This window comes from Eleginops maclovinus, chromosome 22, assembly GCF_036324505.1.
Source record: "Eleginops maclovinus isolate JMC-PN-2008 ecotype Puerto Natales chromosome 22, JC_Emac_rtc_rv5, whole genome shotgun sequence".
NCBI classification, from domain to species: Eukaryota; Metazoa; Chordata; class Actinopteri; order Perciformes; family Eleginopidae; genus Eleginops; species Eleginops maclovinus.
The window spans coordinates 5,563,556-5,581,838 of NC_086370.1; the positions used below are offsets into that span (position 1 = coordinate 5,563,556).

The following is an 18,283-nucleotide window of genomic DNA, read 5'->3' on the forward strand; positions in this document are numbered from 1 at the left end:
TACCAATGTAAGGAAATTCGATTTAATTCCGATACTTCAATACGAATACCATTAACCTAACTTTTCAAAGGGATCCAACCCAACAATACATTTTAAAAACAGTTGACTTCGACACAAAAGGACACGAACGTGCTGAGATGTTAGCTCATTTCCATGTTTAGGACTCAGTCCTGCACCACTCTACAGGCTCCATATGTTTGTCCTTTCAAAACTTTCAGCTTCCCCTTCCTTCAGCTTCCTTTTCTTGTTTGTTTTTTTTATGGTGGGTTGAAAGCGTTACTGCAAACTACTGTACTGGAGGATTTCGTATACAATTAGGGTTAGGGTTGTATCATATCATAGGGTAAACAGGGTTAGCTTTAAGGTTCACTTCCTTCTCTATCCTGACCATTTCTTCCAACCACTTCTCACAGTATGAACTCAATACATTATGCGGCATCACAGGTTCTATACACCCAGCAGTCAGGTATAGCAGCATCACCCACATGATCCCACACTGCTCTCTAACTTGGCATTCAAGCATAGTTCAAAGTGTCATTAACTCTGTTACATACTGTATCTGCTCTGCTTTTGATTAATTATTCATCTCCAGGCTTTAATTAAACATGGGCAGTGACTTCCAAGGAATCAACAGAACCCTTATCATAACTTCATTATTTGCAAGATGCCTGTGATTCATATGTGTGTGTGAAGTGCTTGTATTTGTAGGCCACTTCACCTAAAACTGTAAATAAAGAAAAGCTCTGTTACGTTCGAAGGGCATACAGATCATTGTGAGCACAGTCTGCAGCTCTTCTTCACATTTTAGTGTCTTTCAGCTAAATGTTTTGGTTTTACAGTCAGCAACATTTTCAGTATCTCATCCCCACTGTCTCCAGCCACAGCAGGATGCTGATTTTCAAGAAATTTCACTTGTTTTTTTCTAAATGCAAAAAGGTTTATTTTTACGATATCAGTCACTCTGGTAACAAGTGGATCCAATCAACAGTAAAACAACATTTTAAAGAGTTCTTATTATGTTAAATTCCAGGTTCATATTTGTTATGTTCCATGCTTTAATGTTCAAACAGCTCTTTATTTTTCTCATACTGCCTGTGCTGCAGCACCTCTATTCACCCTCTGTCTGAAACCAGAGCCCAGTCTGCTCTGATTGGTTGAATTCAAGATTCAATAAGCTTTATTTATCCCGAGGGAAATTACTGTGCAACAGTTGCAGGAGAAAGTGGGAAACTAATACAAAGTGAGAGGTAAAATCAAACTAACATAAACTAACTAAGTAGAAGCAATAAAATTACAGTTAATACGTAAGGTATACAATATGCAGCAATACGCACTGTGCAATTTAGCAGCAAATATAAAAACAAAATAAGTATAAACTAAATAAAGTCATACAGAGGAATTGGATAAAGTGACATTTTGGCCTCAGGACGCAGTGTCTCCACTGTTCCTCTGACCTAGGGTAGATAAGTTAAACAGGCCACAGGAAGGAAGGACTTACTTTGGCGTTCTGTCTTACACTGGGGGGGGGAATGATTCTGTTGCTGAAGGTGCTTCTGTACGAGGTTAGCACTTGGTGGATAGGGTGAGCATTGTTGTCCAGGATACTATGCAGTTTACTCAGCATCCTTCTCTCAGACACCACCAACAAATAGTCCAGCTGGACCCCCAGGACGGAGCCAGCCTTCCTGATGATCCTGCTGATCTTGTTGGCGTCTGCTGCCCTCAGCCTGCTGCCCAAGCACACGACACCAAAGAAGATGGCACTGGCTTCCACCGACTGGTAGAACATCCTCAGCATGATGTTACATACGTTGAATGACCGGAGTCTCCTCAGGAAATAGAGTCAGCTCTGGCCCTTCTTGTAAACAGCCTCAGTGTTCTTGGCCCAGTCCAGTTTATTGTCCAGGTGTACTCCAAGGTATTTGTAATCCTGGACCACATCCACAGTCACACCGTTGATGGAAATGGGTGTGGGGGCAGATTTCTTCCTGCGGAAATCCACCACCAGCTCCTTTGACTTGGTGGTATTGAGATGCAGATGGTTAGTCTCACACCACTCGAGGAAGGAGTCCACGACACCCCTGTACTCCTCCTCCTTCTCCTCGCTGACCCAGCCAATAATTGCAGAGTCGTCTGTAAACTTCTGCAGGTGGCAGGACTCAGAGAGGAACTGAAAGTCTGAGGTGTACAGGGTGAACAGAAAAGGGGAAAGAACAGTTCCCTACGGCCGGCTCTGTTGTGATTGGTCAACCAATTAGAGATGTGTCGGAAATGTCCCTCCACTTAGACTATCACATACAACGTGTTGGAGCCTTAGCCAATAGAAGTGAAAGTGTTACATAGTGATGTCACTATGTTCCGGACGTAAACAAAAGAGTCCAATGGAGGCATTTCAGGCAGATGGGGAGTGTGTTTTAGCCTTTGCAGACCTTTTACATGCACATTAACCTATACAACACTACAGGAAAAGGAAAAGGAAAAGCCCAAAAAGCACAAAAGGGCATATATTGCAAGGGCTATTGATTTTGTTAAATGAAACCAGCTAAAGACAATGATGATATGTCAGCACTGTTTGAGTGAATGTGTTTCTGTATGAGGGTTAAGGGGCCTCATGCCTAGTATTTAATGAGTGGACCTGTTCCCCACACATTACAATGGGAGAACAGAGCTTAGCTTTGAGTTAGCCACACCTGCAGTGCACTGTTTTGTTGAAGGTACATTGATAAAGCAGAGCATTAGAAAATGAAAAAGGCTGACACCTGGTTCAACCCACAATGACAGTCTGTCTAGACACTACAGACCCCCCCCCCCCCCCATTTGACACAGTTTGATTTGACTGAACTGTATAAAGTGGTATAGGAATGATTAAAAAAAAACAAGAAATGAGTAAGCATTTTACGACTTCCACTTCCCTTGCCTCAAAGCAACAATGTTTGTGAACGTGTTCTTGGTTAGGTGCCTGGAATACGATCTATGGTTGAAATAAGCTGAAAAGATTGTATGTTTTGTTCTATGATATAAAAGATGTCAGTAAATACCCCTCTGATAAATGTCTGAACCTTCTATGCGTCATAAAAACAGAAGTTGCTAACAAGTAACTAAATGAGACTACTAAACGTCATCACAACGAAGACGGGTCTGCCTTTAGCTTAGCATGGTTAGGTCAGCTTAGTGGTGTTGACGCAAAGTAATGTGACTACTACCTAACATTAGCTTTTCACTTTAAGCGATTGCCTTTAGGCTTCATGAAAGAAGTGTTAGAAGATATCTATAATATCTTGAGATTATACTGCTGAACAAAATGTTTGATTATCATAAACGTTTGTCTGCCACAGATCTTGTGTTCTGCGTAATTCCCAAATCCAATGGAAAAATTCACATTGCTTTTTGTCAAGGGAGCCCTTTAGTTGCTAACCTGGGATGAAAATGTTGCAGGAAAAAGTTTGAATATTTCTAGTTGATGAACTAATGCAGCCCTACACTTCTTTGGTTTTGATATAGCGCTCAACATTAGCATCATATACAACATCAGTGTCATAACTAAACCTTTTTTACTGTGAGAAACTAAAACATCATTAATAAATTCAGCTCAAGAGTACACAAAAATACATTTCCCTAAGGTTTCTGGGTTTACTAATCACCTTGTGTGCCTTATATTTCTATCCCTTAGTACCCTGTTTCTATTTGCATGTGTTTCCAGGACCAATCTGTACATAAAAGATTGTTGTGTGCTGATTTAACATCTGATCTGAACTGGAGCTGTATTTGTTTTTGATGTAGCAAACACGTGTCTCTCAATTAACATCTGAATTCCATGTGAACCCTGCAAACTCCACAACATCCCTATAGAACAAAGAGTTTGTGAATTAACTTCACAGGAAATACTTTGTTAAATGTAAAAGAGAAAGATCTAAAGATTCTGGAATGGTAGAGTTGGGCTGCTTGTACAACCTTTCCACAAGTCTCAGCAATGGTTTCCCATAATGAGTTCTCAAAGAATTCCTTTAAGAAAACATACACCATCTAGCAGATCCTTTTACCCCCACTGTGTCACAGCAGCAGAACCTTACGCCAACTGTCCTCGAACACCACATGATTGTCTGAACTTCAAAGATGTGATGTAGCATCAGGACTCAATTTTGATTATTTTCTGCCATTGTACACACAGAGTCCCACAGACCGATACAGGAAATCATTCCAGCCAAAATCAATAACCCTGTACAACAAATCACCTCTGGCTGGCGGAGAACTCCCAGCTTCATAGTTTGTTTAGTTTCTCCCTTCGTATAACCCTGAACAATATGCACATAATATTATTTGCCCTACTTGTTGTCTTTTTGTCTTTCCTTACACCATGTAAAGCGGCATTGGGTCCTTGAAAGACTATAAAAATGCAATCCATTATTACTGTTGTGTAATTTTACTTGAAATATTTAAAAACAGCTACTTTGCCCCATTTTTATGTATACATAGTTATATGTTTCTTTAGTAGATTGGTCTGTTATGTAGTTATTTATTTTATATATTTGATATTGTGGATACCATACGCATATATTTGTATATTATTCTATTTTCTTAAATATTTTTAAATCTTGTGCACTGACTTTTAAAAATGCAAAAAACTCATTCCTAACTAGGGATGAATCATCCATCAAAGGATTCCTGATAAATGGATTAATAATTGTTCAGTTGAATTGCACATACTGTACTTACACTAGGTCACAGGATTGAATTTACATTTAAAAAAACAGCTACTTTACACATATATTAATGTACGTATATAATACCTTATGTGTAAATGTTATTATTCTGTACATTTTATATTGTGTATTCTCTAAATGATTTAGATATATTTTGTCTACAGTGAAAATATATAAAACAGCATCGACCCATGCATCCATCAATCCATCCTCCATCCATCAATAGGGAAGATTTGATCCATGTTAGCCACTCCTGCCATCAATATAAGACTACAACTAAGGATTATTGGTGACTTATTTTACTGATTAATTGACTCATGATAGCTTACTCAATAGAAGGTTAGTGAAAATATGTTTGTTTTGTCAGACCACTCAGTCCAAGACCTAAAGATATTCCATTCCTAACGTTACAAAACAGAGAAAAGCAGCAGGAACCAGCAACTGTTTGGCATTAAGGATTCAAAACTGATAGACATAATTAATCAAAATACATGTAGTTGTAAATTCATACAATAAATAGTACAGTTCAATTTGGCGACATCTGTGATCCAGAGTGTAGAAAGACACAGCACTCAGTAAGCATCATGAAGCATCTCTATGTGTCGGTTGCGCAAAGAAGCACCTTTAGTTACAGAATGCTCGACCACAATGCACAGGAAATCCTCACTTCCTGTGTCAATCAAAAATACAATGCATGCACTCTGACCAAAAGAGAGAGGGCGAAGACATAAGTGTCTGAAGTGGCTCCAGTCTACTCTCAATTCCATTTAATATGTGATCTTGGACAATGTCTGCGCCCGGGAAGTCAGTGAAATGTCAGTTTACTGATGGATTAGTTTTTGGCCATTAGAATCCAAACACTTTAAAACTGTGCAATTTAGCACTAATACATATGTCTACACTACAACACCATTATGAACATTCGAAGATACATGTTATATATTGCAGTACAATGTGGACATTTTTACTTTAGCTTCTTACTTTTATATAAATATTTGATTTGTATTTTATAATATTGTATCTTTAACGTTTCACAACTATATATATGAGCAGCAAATATATTTTGATAACTGCTAAAAAGAAGTGCAGAAATGAATCCAAAAAACCCCACGATTAGCCTTTTTAGCATTTCTGGTTCCTTGATAATTGTTGTTTATAGTTTTTTTTAATTGGTTCATGGTAAAATGCCTAAATAAGTTTGCTTGTTGGTAAAATATTAGGACATTTACACTTCCTGAACATAAAAACAACAATAAATACACTCACTTTGAAGCTTTTAGGGATTTAAACACATTAAGCTTAGCGGTGTCTGTGTTTTACAGCTAAATATTCACTTAACACTTCTGGTGATTGAATTTACACCCTAAATAAATGATAAAAGTGGCATTTCTTTGAAAGATTATGCTTCAAACTAAATCTGTAAGTATCATTAAACTCTGTTTGCCAAGAAGCTTATTTTCTCCAAAATCCAAAGTAAGAACCGAACCAGTGCAATGCTTATCTCTGGGTCGGCCTAGAAAAATATGCCTCATCCCTTTAGCACTCTACTGACATGAACTGATCTTTACCCGGATTTATTTTGAGTTGAGTTTCAGTTTTATTACTTTATGATTTAGACGCTACAACAAAGGTATACTCTTGTCCGTCATTGGTCAAAAGTGGACAATATAATCCTCAGCATTCTAATCCAGGGAGAAGACTCTATTAGGTGCTCAGCAACACAAAGCCATCTATCAAAACCTTGACTTGCTTTCACAAAGCGCGCTTCTATAATGAAGTGCTGCACGACCATCGGATGGAGAGGGGTGTACAGAGAGCAGGCAGAGAGAAAAGAGAGGAGAGAGAATGAAGAATAAGTAATAAAAAGCAAATGAGGGAAGAAGAGACGGAGAGAAATCCATATATTGTAGTCCCTGCTGAACACCAGTGAGCCATTTGCACCTCATTTTCTAACTGTTTCATTTATCACACAGACTCACACACACATACTTGCTTTGTGTCATGGAGCTGTGCGTGTCACAGCAGTGCAGTGAACAATGGTGTCTATATTTTCCTTTCAAGTGAGAAATGTTAACACTCTTTAAAGGCTATGTTTGTTTGTGGTAACCTTGATGTGCAACTATTGTATTCTGCGCAGGTGAAGGTCACTTTCTCCATGCTGAGCAAAGTGGAGAAAATAATCTATGTATTCCTGTTTGTACATTAACACACACAATTCAAATTATAATCTCACAGGTGCATTATTTATTTCATTTCATTGAAATGAGTTTGATTGATAGCTCAAGATTTTATAAGATAAAGCTGCACTGGTCTGGTCATTTCATGTTTCGTTCTACAACATAAATATGTCAGTAAATACTCGACTGGTGAATGTCCGAACCTATTTTTTGAAAAGCGGTTGCTAACAAGTGCCTAAATTTAACCACTTAAAATCATCACACCGACTTTAGCTTAGCGCCGGTTCCATGAAGTAACGCGACCGCGATGTAGTTCCTTCATACTGTAGCTTGATATTTTTGGGCTGGATTCGTAGCTCGGGGAACAAGCCACAGTACATGGGTTGCCAGATCTACAAACTGAGCTATATGGCTTTCCTTTGTTACGTTTTTACACCTGGCAATGCATTTACATTTTAAACATCATAAAACAACAACTTGTGTAGCCATGGCCCATTTTTTAGCAATTCTCTGAAATCCAATGGAATAATCCCATTGATTTTAGTCAAGGGAGCCCTTACAATGCTAACTTCCAGCTGGGCAAGAAGCATACGTCGCAGCTGCACCTCTAAAGGGAATATAATCTGCTACAGGGGGGACATACCTACATAATAGTGCCATTAAAATAGAGGGAGAAGACTGGATGAGAGAAGAGTAAATGAGACGGAGGAGGGGAAAATGGATGCATGGCAAAAGGTGAGAGAGTTGTTTGTGTCACACTGGGGGAACGTTGCTCTTTCTTCACACAGGATGACCCAGATGCAGCTGAATTAGACACAGTTCTGTTTCTGGAAGTTCACTTTGCATTATTGTTTGTGTCTGTGTTGATGCCAGCGTAGGTATGATGGTAAAAGAGTAGAGAAAGCAAAGAGGGAATTGGTGTACCAAGCAGATATGTCTCTGGTTTGAGTTTCATACAAGATAAAAAGAAAAGCTAAATCAATATAATAAAGGTGACACATCTAACCCTAACCCCGCACCATAAGCACATTGATTTTGAGGCTTTAATGGAGCTTGGTCAAAATGTTATTGTGATGGTGGTATTTTGGTATCTGTACTGGATTGAGGGCATTTTATTTCCATTATGTATTCATAACGTTTTGGAAGCATTTGCACATTTAAAACCCCAAAATGAGGCCTTCGAAATGAATAATTTAATGCATCTTAAATGTGTTTTATAATACTCTTTATGACTGTTTGAACACATAGAAAGAGGGAAATGCAACTTCTCTAAATGTAAATGTCTGTGCAAATGGATTTCCCTATCGAGTGCAGTTAACATCCTCAATTGTTAGGACACACCCTTGAGACCTACATGATTCTTTCAGTGAGTATTATTATTGCTGATAAAAGACTTCAAATTCATTTGGATGAACATGTATGCCACGGTTCACAACCTGCCGTGCCATCTGGCACACAATGTAACTCAAGTTAACTAAGATAATAAATAATCCAATCTATCACAAATTATAATGTACCACTGATGGAGGAGCATTAGTCTATTGATAATAAATGTCAGATCGGCCTATAGCAACATTTACCCAGAGAACACATTTTTCCATTGGATTTTGTCATATGGCAGAAATGTGAAACGTTTTGTTCAGCAGGATAATGTCCACATACTAACATCAATTCAAGCATTTTTAAAGCGTTGATGTTATAAATAGAACCTACGTTGTGAATGAACTACATTACGGTCACATGACTTCACGTCACCACCGCTAAGCCAAAGGTGTCTAATGTCCGGCATGTGGAGGTAGTAATCTCAATTAGCCACTTGTTAGCAACCGCTGTTTTTATGACACATAGAAGCTTGAGGATTTCAAGAGTAGGATTATTACAAACATATTTAAGGTCATAAATTTAAATGTGAGAAGTTAGTGTTGACTACAGACCCTATTTCAGGCATTTAACCAAAAACTAATTCAAAACCATTGACTTCAAATGAAAGAACAGGATGTGCTACAATGCTAACTAATTTCCAGGTTTTATGACTCATTCCTGCACCACTCTTTGGCACGACTGTCTTACATTTTCAAAAAGGGAACTTCCTAGATAACTGTACAGCAGTGGTCATATTACTTGACATCTCTCAAACCTCCCTCCTGTTTTTTCTGACTCATTTCCACCTACCATTCTAACTTCACGGGTCTCAACATGGACTTCTCTTCTCTTCTTATGTCTGCCTGTCTCACCTCATCACCTTCATGCTCCTCTGTCCTGTCTTCTCCTTCAGCATCTCAGCTCCTCCCATCACTTCCAATGTCCTGGCTTGCTCCCACTTTTCCTCTTCACATCACCACCCCCACTCCACGTTTTTCTCCACTCTTGTCTCTTTTCCTTTTTGTCTAATTTGGCTCCGAGTCCCGAGGCTTCGTCAGCGCAAAGTGCTCCTTCTGTGCTCGGCCGCTCTACCCCCCCCTCCCGCTCTGTGCTCTAGCGTGCAAGGAGAAGGGGACCCACCGAGCTTTATATTATGTAATGAGATCATCTGGAGACTAATGCTGTACACCAGATATACCAAACAGCCATTAGTGGCTTCTCTATAGTATGACCATTTGTCTGGCTGGTACGTACATCTTCTAGATTTGTCACAGATGGATGATGGAGGGACTTTGGCTTGAGTAGCAAGGCTCACTGATATTAAAACCTCCAGATGATAGCAACATGTGTTTGCTCATATGGGTAATCCTCCTTCCTTTAGTGCTTTTGTCCTGGGTTTAGCTTTTACCTTGAGTTTATTCAGGAGGTGAGAGGTAGATGGATGCATGAGCTTAGAGGGATGGTGGTGAAATAAGGACAGATGGAGAACAGTGTGGAGAGTTGGGTGCACATCCACGTGTTTGTGCGCAAAGCCGTGGGGGGAAAGCAAAGATATGAGGATCACACACACACACACCTTAAAAAGATGGTGGTTGTTTGTGTGTCCAAGACCTTGAAAACCTTAGTGCAGCCGTAGGGGAACTCAACATGAGAAGAGGTCCTGGTCAATCAGCAACTCAGCACATGTTTCTCAGGCCAGGTCATTGTTGACATTAAAGTGTTCTGACATGCAGTTTCGTGCTGAAATGATTTGTCAATTTTCTGGCTGAGGCAATATCGACCAATGGTTTCCAGGGAACACGTTGAATCAAGGTCCTCTTACTGGTATTTTTTAACCTCCCTAGTTGTCATTAGGGCTTCACAATAAATCTAAATATCATCATAATCACAATACATTATTTTTAACAAATTGAGCAGCACTGGTTTCATGTTGACATAATATAAGTTAACTTAAATTGAATCTGCTATGGTAAGTTCAAAAACTCAAGTTAACAAAATATAATAAAACAATGGTAGGATGATAATTCTGGCTCTTTATTCCTTGCAATCTTTCAAATGTTTGCAACCTGCTTACTTCATACCATGAGCTTTTCTAAATGGAAAATGTCCATCAAGAGGATCATTCGTGCCCTAGCTGAGAACACAGGTGCCCAAACTTCATTATTGTCATCGGCACAAAAAAGTCAGTCAGTGTGCAATCAAGAGTAACAGTAGAGAATCCTAACGTATGCTATCCCTCTGGCCGAGCTGACTTAATGTTAACAAAACACAACTACTAGGCCTAGAGGTTATCAGCAATGTGTTTTGAATGATGGACAAGAAGACCCTAGTCCATTATATGATTCTACAGTATACAGCTATCTGTTTCATTCACATCCTGATGACATCACTGGTTATTTTAAGTATCACCTGGCAGCTGACAAAGACACTAAAATATTGGAGCATACTTGTTTACACTACTCAAACGATTTGGAAAATAATAACTAAATAAGGTTTTGTTTAAACCGGGTAACATGCGCCCTTCTTCGGCATGTGCCCTCATACCAAAATGCCAATTTTCCCTGTAAACATTTTAAGTGATGACAGAAAACAACATTTCTGTTTGTCCAAAACAGTATCATTAAATTGTGTTAAACAGACCATCTGAGGGAATAGACAGCTTTGTTTTTCCGAATAAATAAGGAGCATTTTTTAAATAAGAATTTTTTGTCGGAAAGTGGGCGGGGCTGTATTTTTGGCCAGAACTGACATTAGCGCCCTCATACCATATTTTTTTTAGAAAAACCCCAGATTAATTGTGATTATTTTGACTGATATTACAAATTCGATGTGACTAACAATATTACAGGGAATAACCATTTTTTAAATATCCCTTAGATTACAATTGAAAAAATATAAGAGTGAAAATGGTGAGGGTCTGTAACAGAACAAGGATTATTTAGTGTAGAATACTGTTTGTAGGCCACAACTTCTTTAAAGCAACAAAACATTTTATAAAGAATATTTTGAATTACTTTTGCCTTTACCACATATTGCGCTTTCTGGAAATGTTGCCCTAGTCCATATTTTTCGAAAACAATTTTAATTAATTGTGCAGCCCCACAACTGACACCTCCATTACGATAAGATGAATACTGATAACCCAGTCGATGTGAAAATCCCAGCCAGAGGTGATAAACTATTAGAATGATAATTCCAGTTAAGAAATATTGCCCTCAAGCTTGACATTCAGTCAATGTCACCAGTGTTCTCAGAATAAGCTGCCGGCGTACCTACAACAAAATTCATAACCAGCCCATCGGCTGCCTCTGCTTACTGTAGCTGTGGATTTCTGTTAAGTAATTCACAGAGCAGCAGAGAAACACTACCATGTCCAGGGGATTATTAGTTACAGATGTTGAGCTGCAAGAAGGCATGTTGTTGTTTTGTTCTTTACAGTGGTTGTAAATGTTTGCACTGATACCCATAAAGCTGTACCCTAACAGAAACACAATCTAATACAGGCCTTTCTATACTAATCCTGTTGGGGTCTTTATTTTCTTAATACATTTGACAGCTTATTCAATGATACGTTTACAGGTTGTACTATATGTGGCACTCAATTGCATGTGTTTATTGTATTGTATGTGCAAGTGTTGTTCATTAATAAACATGTTAGAGTACAACCATTACTTGATTTAAACAAACATAATATGTTTCTATAATATATTAAATATTAGTTATATTGAAACCTTTTCTCTAAGCCTATTTTTTCCATTCAAGCATATTATGGTGTTGTTTTAGGAATATTAAATGACACAAAACCACAAAGAATTATCAGAAAATTCATAAATATAACCATGACAGTATGTTTAATTTGCCAAACTGCCTGTTGTTCCAGCTTGACCAAACTTCGAATAAACGCTGTCCTCTTCACAAAATAAATATTCATTTAATTGACAGTAGGAGACAAGGAAGTCTGAACTTCCCCTTACCTGCTTTCTGAGCCACAGACTTGAGCCCTACGACAAGCCCGAGTATTACCCCCGCAAAGCACATCTGGATGGCGAACAACTCCTTTCGCTTTCTCCGCCTGGCTTTGCTTTTCCGTCGGTTCACCATCCCTCCTCCTACGGCGGCCGTCTCCGGCATCCCTTCAACCACCACGCGGGCCATGTCGCTCTTCTCTCGGCGAGCGTTCCGGCGGAACCCCCGGTGGTGGTGCAAAGGTACGAGAAACTGAAGCAAGAGGAAGAGACACAGCGAGGTGCTCTATGGGCACTGAAGTCCCTCGTCCAGGGAAGATATGACTGGCTTGTCGATGGATTTGTAAAGTTGAACAGTGTGTATAAGCTTTAACGTCCGGTAATGTATTCCAAAATAAAACTCTATCTAGCAAAACGTTGTTAGTTACAGCAAAAATGGTTATTAGATAGAAAGTTATTTATGTCAAAGTTAGTTCAAGATCATTTACTGTCTATACGTAGTGTAATGAAATTGCTAGATGGACAATGGAAACCAAATCAGATACAAATTTGTTATTTGTGAAATGAAAATGTGTTTATGTAAATTTAACATACTTCTGTTTTTATCCCAAAAATAAGGAATTGTTTCTATAATAAGGAATGACATTTGAATGGCTCAAAGATATTTTAGTATGCATTTTTAAAAGCTGATAACAAACAAGCCTATATGCTTTTATTTTGAATTTCCCATTTCCGGTTGTTAGCTATCTGTGAGACGTTTGACGCAGCTTGAAGTGGTTGATATATCTCCCCACAGTGCAGCCATCACCGTGTTTGGAGTCAGAGGGCGGGCTTCCTGGCCAAGCAATCCGCTATAGGAGTGTGGTTCTCTGAGGTGATGTTCGTGAAGAAGCCCTGGAGTTCCGTGTCATGTTCATCTGAAGCTGTGCTGCTGAGGAGCTGGAGATGTGACAGAGAGACACACGAGGGAGGGGCGTGGGCAAAACCAATCGTTCCTGTATCAGTGAAGCAGAATTGAAATACATTTAACTGAATTACATTTCCTATATTCCGATAGGGAATTGTGTACATAAAATTACGTTTTATAATATGGTCTGGTATTGGAACCCCTTTATTTACACAAAACGAAAAAGCCATATCATTAAAAAATATATTCTAGTAAACCTACCTTATGTTTAAAAGCATTTAGGTATGTATATGTTATGCCTCACACTGATTTACTACTACTGGCTCTAAAAACTAAAATTGATTTGTATGTATTATTTTCCAGAGCTTTACAGATTGCTGTTACTATTTATGCATATATGTATATATATTCTTTGCTAAACCTAGAAAAAGACTGAAGTCATGTTTTAGAAAATAAGTCTCTTGAGAATTAATAAAGTGCTAGAAGGGTAGAAAATATGTTGTAATTATAACTCAGCAAAAGCTCTTTTGAAGGAGACAGCCATGAGCATAACCATTAAAAACAATGGGATTGATCTTTCACCCTCAATACAGGCACAAGCTCTCAAAGGCACTCCAGCTGACGAGGGGCCAAAGGTTGAGGCCTCTGACCTGTCTATAATGACAAATTAGATTGATGTTTTTATTCTAAAAGCACAGCAGAGAAATAAGTTAAAGGGAAGGAGAAAGTTATTAGTAATGCTGCGTTCCATTTACATTGGAAATCAGAGTTCGGAACTTGGAGTTGCGTCACATTCGAGATGTTGGAAAAAGATGGCCGCCCGCAGGAAAGCTCTTCGCCCTGTTTACAGCTTTAGCAGTCACCTCGGGTTAGCCATTGTTAGCAATACCGGCTGATAACTACACTTTATTTTGTGAAAAAAGCAGCACCATATGTACAGTCGATTTAAAAATAAATAAATTACAATGGGTTATATTATCAAAGTGTTCTCCTAATGTTCATATGCGGAGATTTCATTTTGAATGATGATCTCGGGTATAGTGTGGTATCCCTGAGTTTCCAAGTAGGAAGTCCCACCTCAGGGGGCTTTCCAGTTGAAATATCTGACTTGGGAACCCGGATCTTGCCATTTCCCAGTACAACTGGAACGCAACAAAAGGCAATTGAGATTGAAATGTATCCTTCATATTTGCATTACAGTGGACCACGTTATCTGACTGCACTGAAGATTGTTGTGTAAAGTCTCAGCAAAAATCACTCAGGTTCTTAGGTCACTACTTCCCTCCCGCCGAGTTGTGTAATGATATCATCACAAGGAGGAATGAAACAGGAGACCCATATGTCATGTCAGAGAAATAAGGCAGTGTGGCAGAGCTCCCAGATTATACCCACATCAAAAGCCCCCCCCCCACGCACACACACAAACACACACACACACACACACACACACACACACACACACACACACACACTTCCTTCATGACGGATTGGGCATAATCCTCAACCTGAGCAATAGCGTCTGACAGCCGTGATTCCAGACAATGACAATGACCTCCTGGATTAGGAGGCAGCGAGGATTTTTACCCTCATCCTTCTGGAAAAATATCCAACACAACTACATGTTATATTTGACATCATCTACTCTTACTTATAAAAGGTTATTTGTTTTATTTCCGTGCAGAATGAGACCACATATCTCATAGTTTATTTACCAACTCAATAGCATACTGTTGATACTTAATATTCAACAATTACACTACATGTCTTTTGTTAGATGCTTTTATTCTCAAGCGACTTACAGTACATACATTCAATACTGTGGGCAATCCCCACAGGAGCAGTTTGGGGTGAAATGTCTTACCCAGCGACATGCTGACTGCAGTGGGACTCAAACCTGCTCTCCCCTGATCTGAAGATCAGCACACTATCCCACTGCACCACAGCCTCCTTACAGCAATGGTGACCTGATCTGATGATCAAGATTCTTGGAGGAATGTACCACTGTCCCATAACCTATTCAAGAGTATTGATTCATAATCAACACGAAGAATCAGATTCCTACACCACACTTATGGTACATGGCAAAGACAACAGTACTGCAATGCCCATGCAAATATTTTTTTTCTATTGTCTGTATTCCAGGGTCACCATATGAGTCCCTTCATAGGGGATACAGACAGAAAAAGAACCAAGTGAGAATAGATGAAGCGCAATTTGCTTTTTGCTCAGTGTGGGTTTGGGCAGTGGGCTTACAGTGAAAACAACTAGTGAGTGTAGTTTCCCTGGTTACGTCCCCTGGTTGCTTTTACGCTTCATACACCTGTTATCGGATTGTCAATAGAGGTCATAACAATTAAATAATTACAACTGTGCCGCATTTGAGTACATATTGAGGCGCTGTGCAATGCAGAGGGTAGCACTTCTGCGTAGTGGGGCAGCACCGCTCTCTCCATCGAACAACAGCAACTGCAGAGAATAGCCATTTCACTGCTGATCATATTCAGGTCTGTTACTCTGTCTTTTACTCTGTGTACCGATGGCTGGAACTGCAGCGACAGCAACATAACTTAAAATGACAGCAGCACTGATCAAGTTTTTCTGTAACTGTCCAAGTCTGTGCACATCCATGTCTGTTCATCAATACTTTATCAGCACAATGGGGCAGGCCAAATTTGATTAAAAAACCAAGGGTCCTTGATTCTCTTGACCAATATTACTTGGTAATTTGTTTTTTCACATTTTAAAACGTTCAATTTTCTGCACACCTGACCTGAGTTTGTGTAATTTCATAACTGACCACTTAAAGTGTAGGCTTTAGAGTTTAAAAGCCTGTAAATACGAATCAATGAAAGACATGTCAAAAAAGTATATTCTAGACAAGACTTTATTATACTCTACTCTGGACACTTAAATACACACAGACACACAAATTGTGTTTGTAGTTTGATGTACTTCCCCTTTGATGTGTTGTTAGTCCAGGCATTGTCCTGTAAATCATTCGCGGATTCCATGTTTATTCCTTTCTGTGTGAACCATTGAAGCTGCTCATAGACTCTTTTGATCATCAGGGATTCGGGTGGAACAGTTAAAAGGATTTTCTTTCTCAAAGAAATGTCATTAGGTGTGTTTAAAATTCATTAAATAAGACAGAAAGGACTGTCCCACCCTTACCAACTGAAACACCATTGGTTTGGTCTGTCCATCTGTATTCCTCACAAATATTTATAATAAACTTTAACCAACCTTCCTCCACAATCCATCAATTCAAAACCGGAGTAAGAAACAATGGCTGAACGTAAAATGCTTGTTTTCCCCCTTGCGTAGCTCAGCTCATGAGAACGGTTTCTAAATGATCATAATTGACATATATTCGTATTTTTAAAGAAGGTATTACAACACTCAATTCAATTCATTAAAACATTACGGATTACAACTGTTCATTACAGTGGTTCTCAAAGTGGATTATTGGAGCTTGTTAAGCTAAGCTATTAAGAAAAACATTTACCTCAAAATAACGAGATATAACAAGTATTAATACATTTAGAGAGTTTGTTGAAAGGTACACATGTGACAAGCTAACAGCTAACATGCTGAATCTGGTAGCAGATGTTGATATGTGTTTGGTAGTATAACAGAGGCAGGTGATTGGCTGAGGTAAGGTAAAGGTAAGAGCACGGTGACAACACCACTGCCATGAAGAGTGACATTATATTATAATGTTATTATGAAAAGTGAGGTTAGTAATATAAAATCTGTTATTTTAAAAAAGCAGCCATTGGGAACAATGCCTTTATGAAATAAAAACTGACTTTTGAAAAGGGGCAATTTGAAATGAAAACTGCTCTTTTCAAACCATAGAATTACATGAATATGTATTTAATTATTATTTCATTTATACTGTATATTTTACACATTGTATTTGATAGATTATTTGTAACACAATTGTTTTCTATTGAACACTTGGGAGTCCCATTAGATTTCTTTGAAAATGATTGCGAACATTAGGTCTCCCCAAGGGAAGAGTTTATCGGGATTTACTGACATCATGACCTATACCCTTACACCACTGTATAACAAACTCGACACGTTTTGCTCTAAAACTGGTATGGATCTAGCACAATTTGTCAGTCGTTTGTTTCCTCTGTGGAGTACTTTTGTGTTGTGTTATGTAATGAACATCATTTAAGTGGGTCACCATTGGGTAATCAGATTTTAAATCTTGTTGAGAGAGAGGCTATGTTTGAGCTTTGTGTTGTTTTACATATGGTATGTGCAGTTTACCCGGGATGAACTCTATATGAGTTTAATATGAAACATATGTATATGTGTAAGTGTGAAGCAGTGAATACGGTAGTTGCAGCTTGTTCAGAGAGGAAAGGTTGTATTAACAAAATCTTTGCTGCCCTCTTGTTAAATAATCTTGTCCTCTGTAAGAAGATTAGAGCTTTTTGTTCAGGTTTTTTTGTTTTTAGTCACACGGATTTGTGCACACACCACATGCACACACAGTCATAAATGTGCTCTTCACTGTACTCACACACACATGAAGGTACACCTGAGTGAACAGAATGATGTACTTGGGAAATTTTAGATGCAGCTGCACACAAAGTCATATAATCAGGATACTCATTCCAGTGCTCTCCTTTTTAAATGCTACTAATGCACAAAAAAAATGTGCTTTTTCAGAAAAGGCTGATTCCGGTTTGGAATTGCTTTCTTGAGAACTGCTAACAAAGATATTTCACCCCACACTGGGTACTGAGCAGTACATCTGACATGCCATATGCTGTCTCTCATTTTATTTCTGTGCTTGCATGTGCTATTTTGAAACTAAGTGTGTCCCAATGAGATTAATGGCAAAATGCAATACGAGTACCCGTATGGTGCACTCATTATGGTCAAACAGTTGAGTCTGGAATGCTGGAAACTTCTCACACTTAACTACCTCCATCTGCTCTACACAACAGACGAAGGGCTCTGATCATCACAGTACTATAACCAAAATAGTTATACATGTGCTTTTTTTTCTTCTATTAATACATCTACCACTATATTAATGTTGAAAAGCAGCTGCCGCTAATTTCATAAGGTTAAATGAGCAGTCTGTAATGTGTTGCTACCATGAATGATAACAGTCCTAGCTAGCTAGCTAAGAGCAGCAATTGTCAGTTA

The 18,283-nt window shown here is 38.7% G+C and overlaps 1 protein-coding gene across 1 annotated transcript in view; it reads right to left on the minus strand.

Moving 5' to 3' along the window:
* Window positions 1-12,534, minus strand: part of slc24a3 (solute carrier family 24 member 3) — a 77,131-nt gene extending 64,597 nt beyond the window's left edge. Inside the window, exon 1 of the mRNA XM_063875006.1 lies at window positions 12,214-12,534. Coding sequence (XP_063731076.1) covers window positions 12,214-12,394 — 181 coding nt within the window. The 5' untranslated portion in view covers window positions 12,395-12,534. The remainder of the gene's footprint in view (window positions 1-12,213) is intronic.
* Between the last annotated feature and the right edge of the window lie 5,749 nt (window positions 12,535-18,283).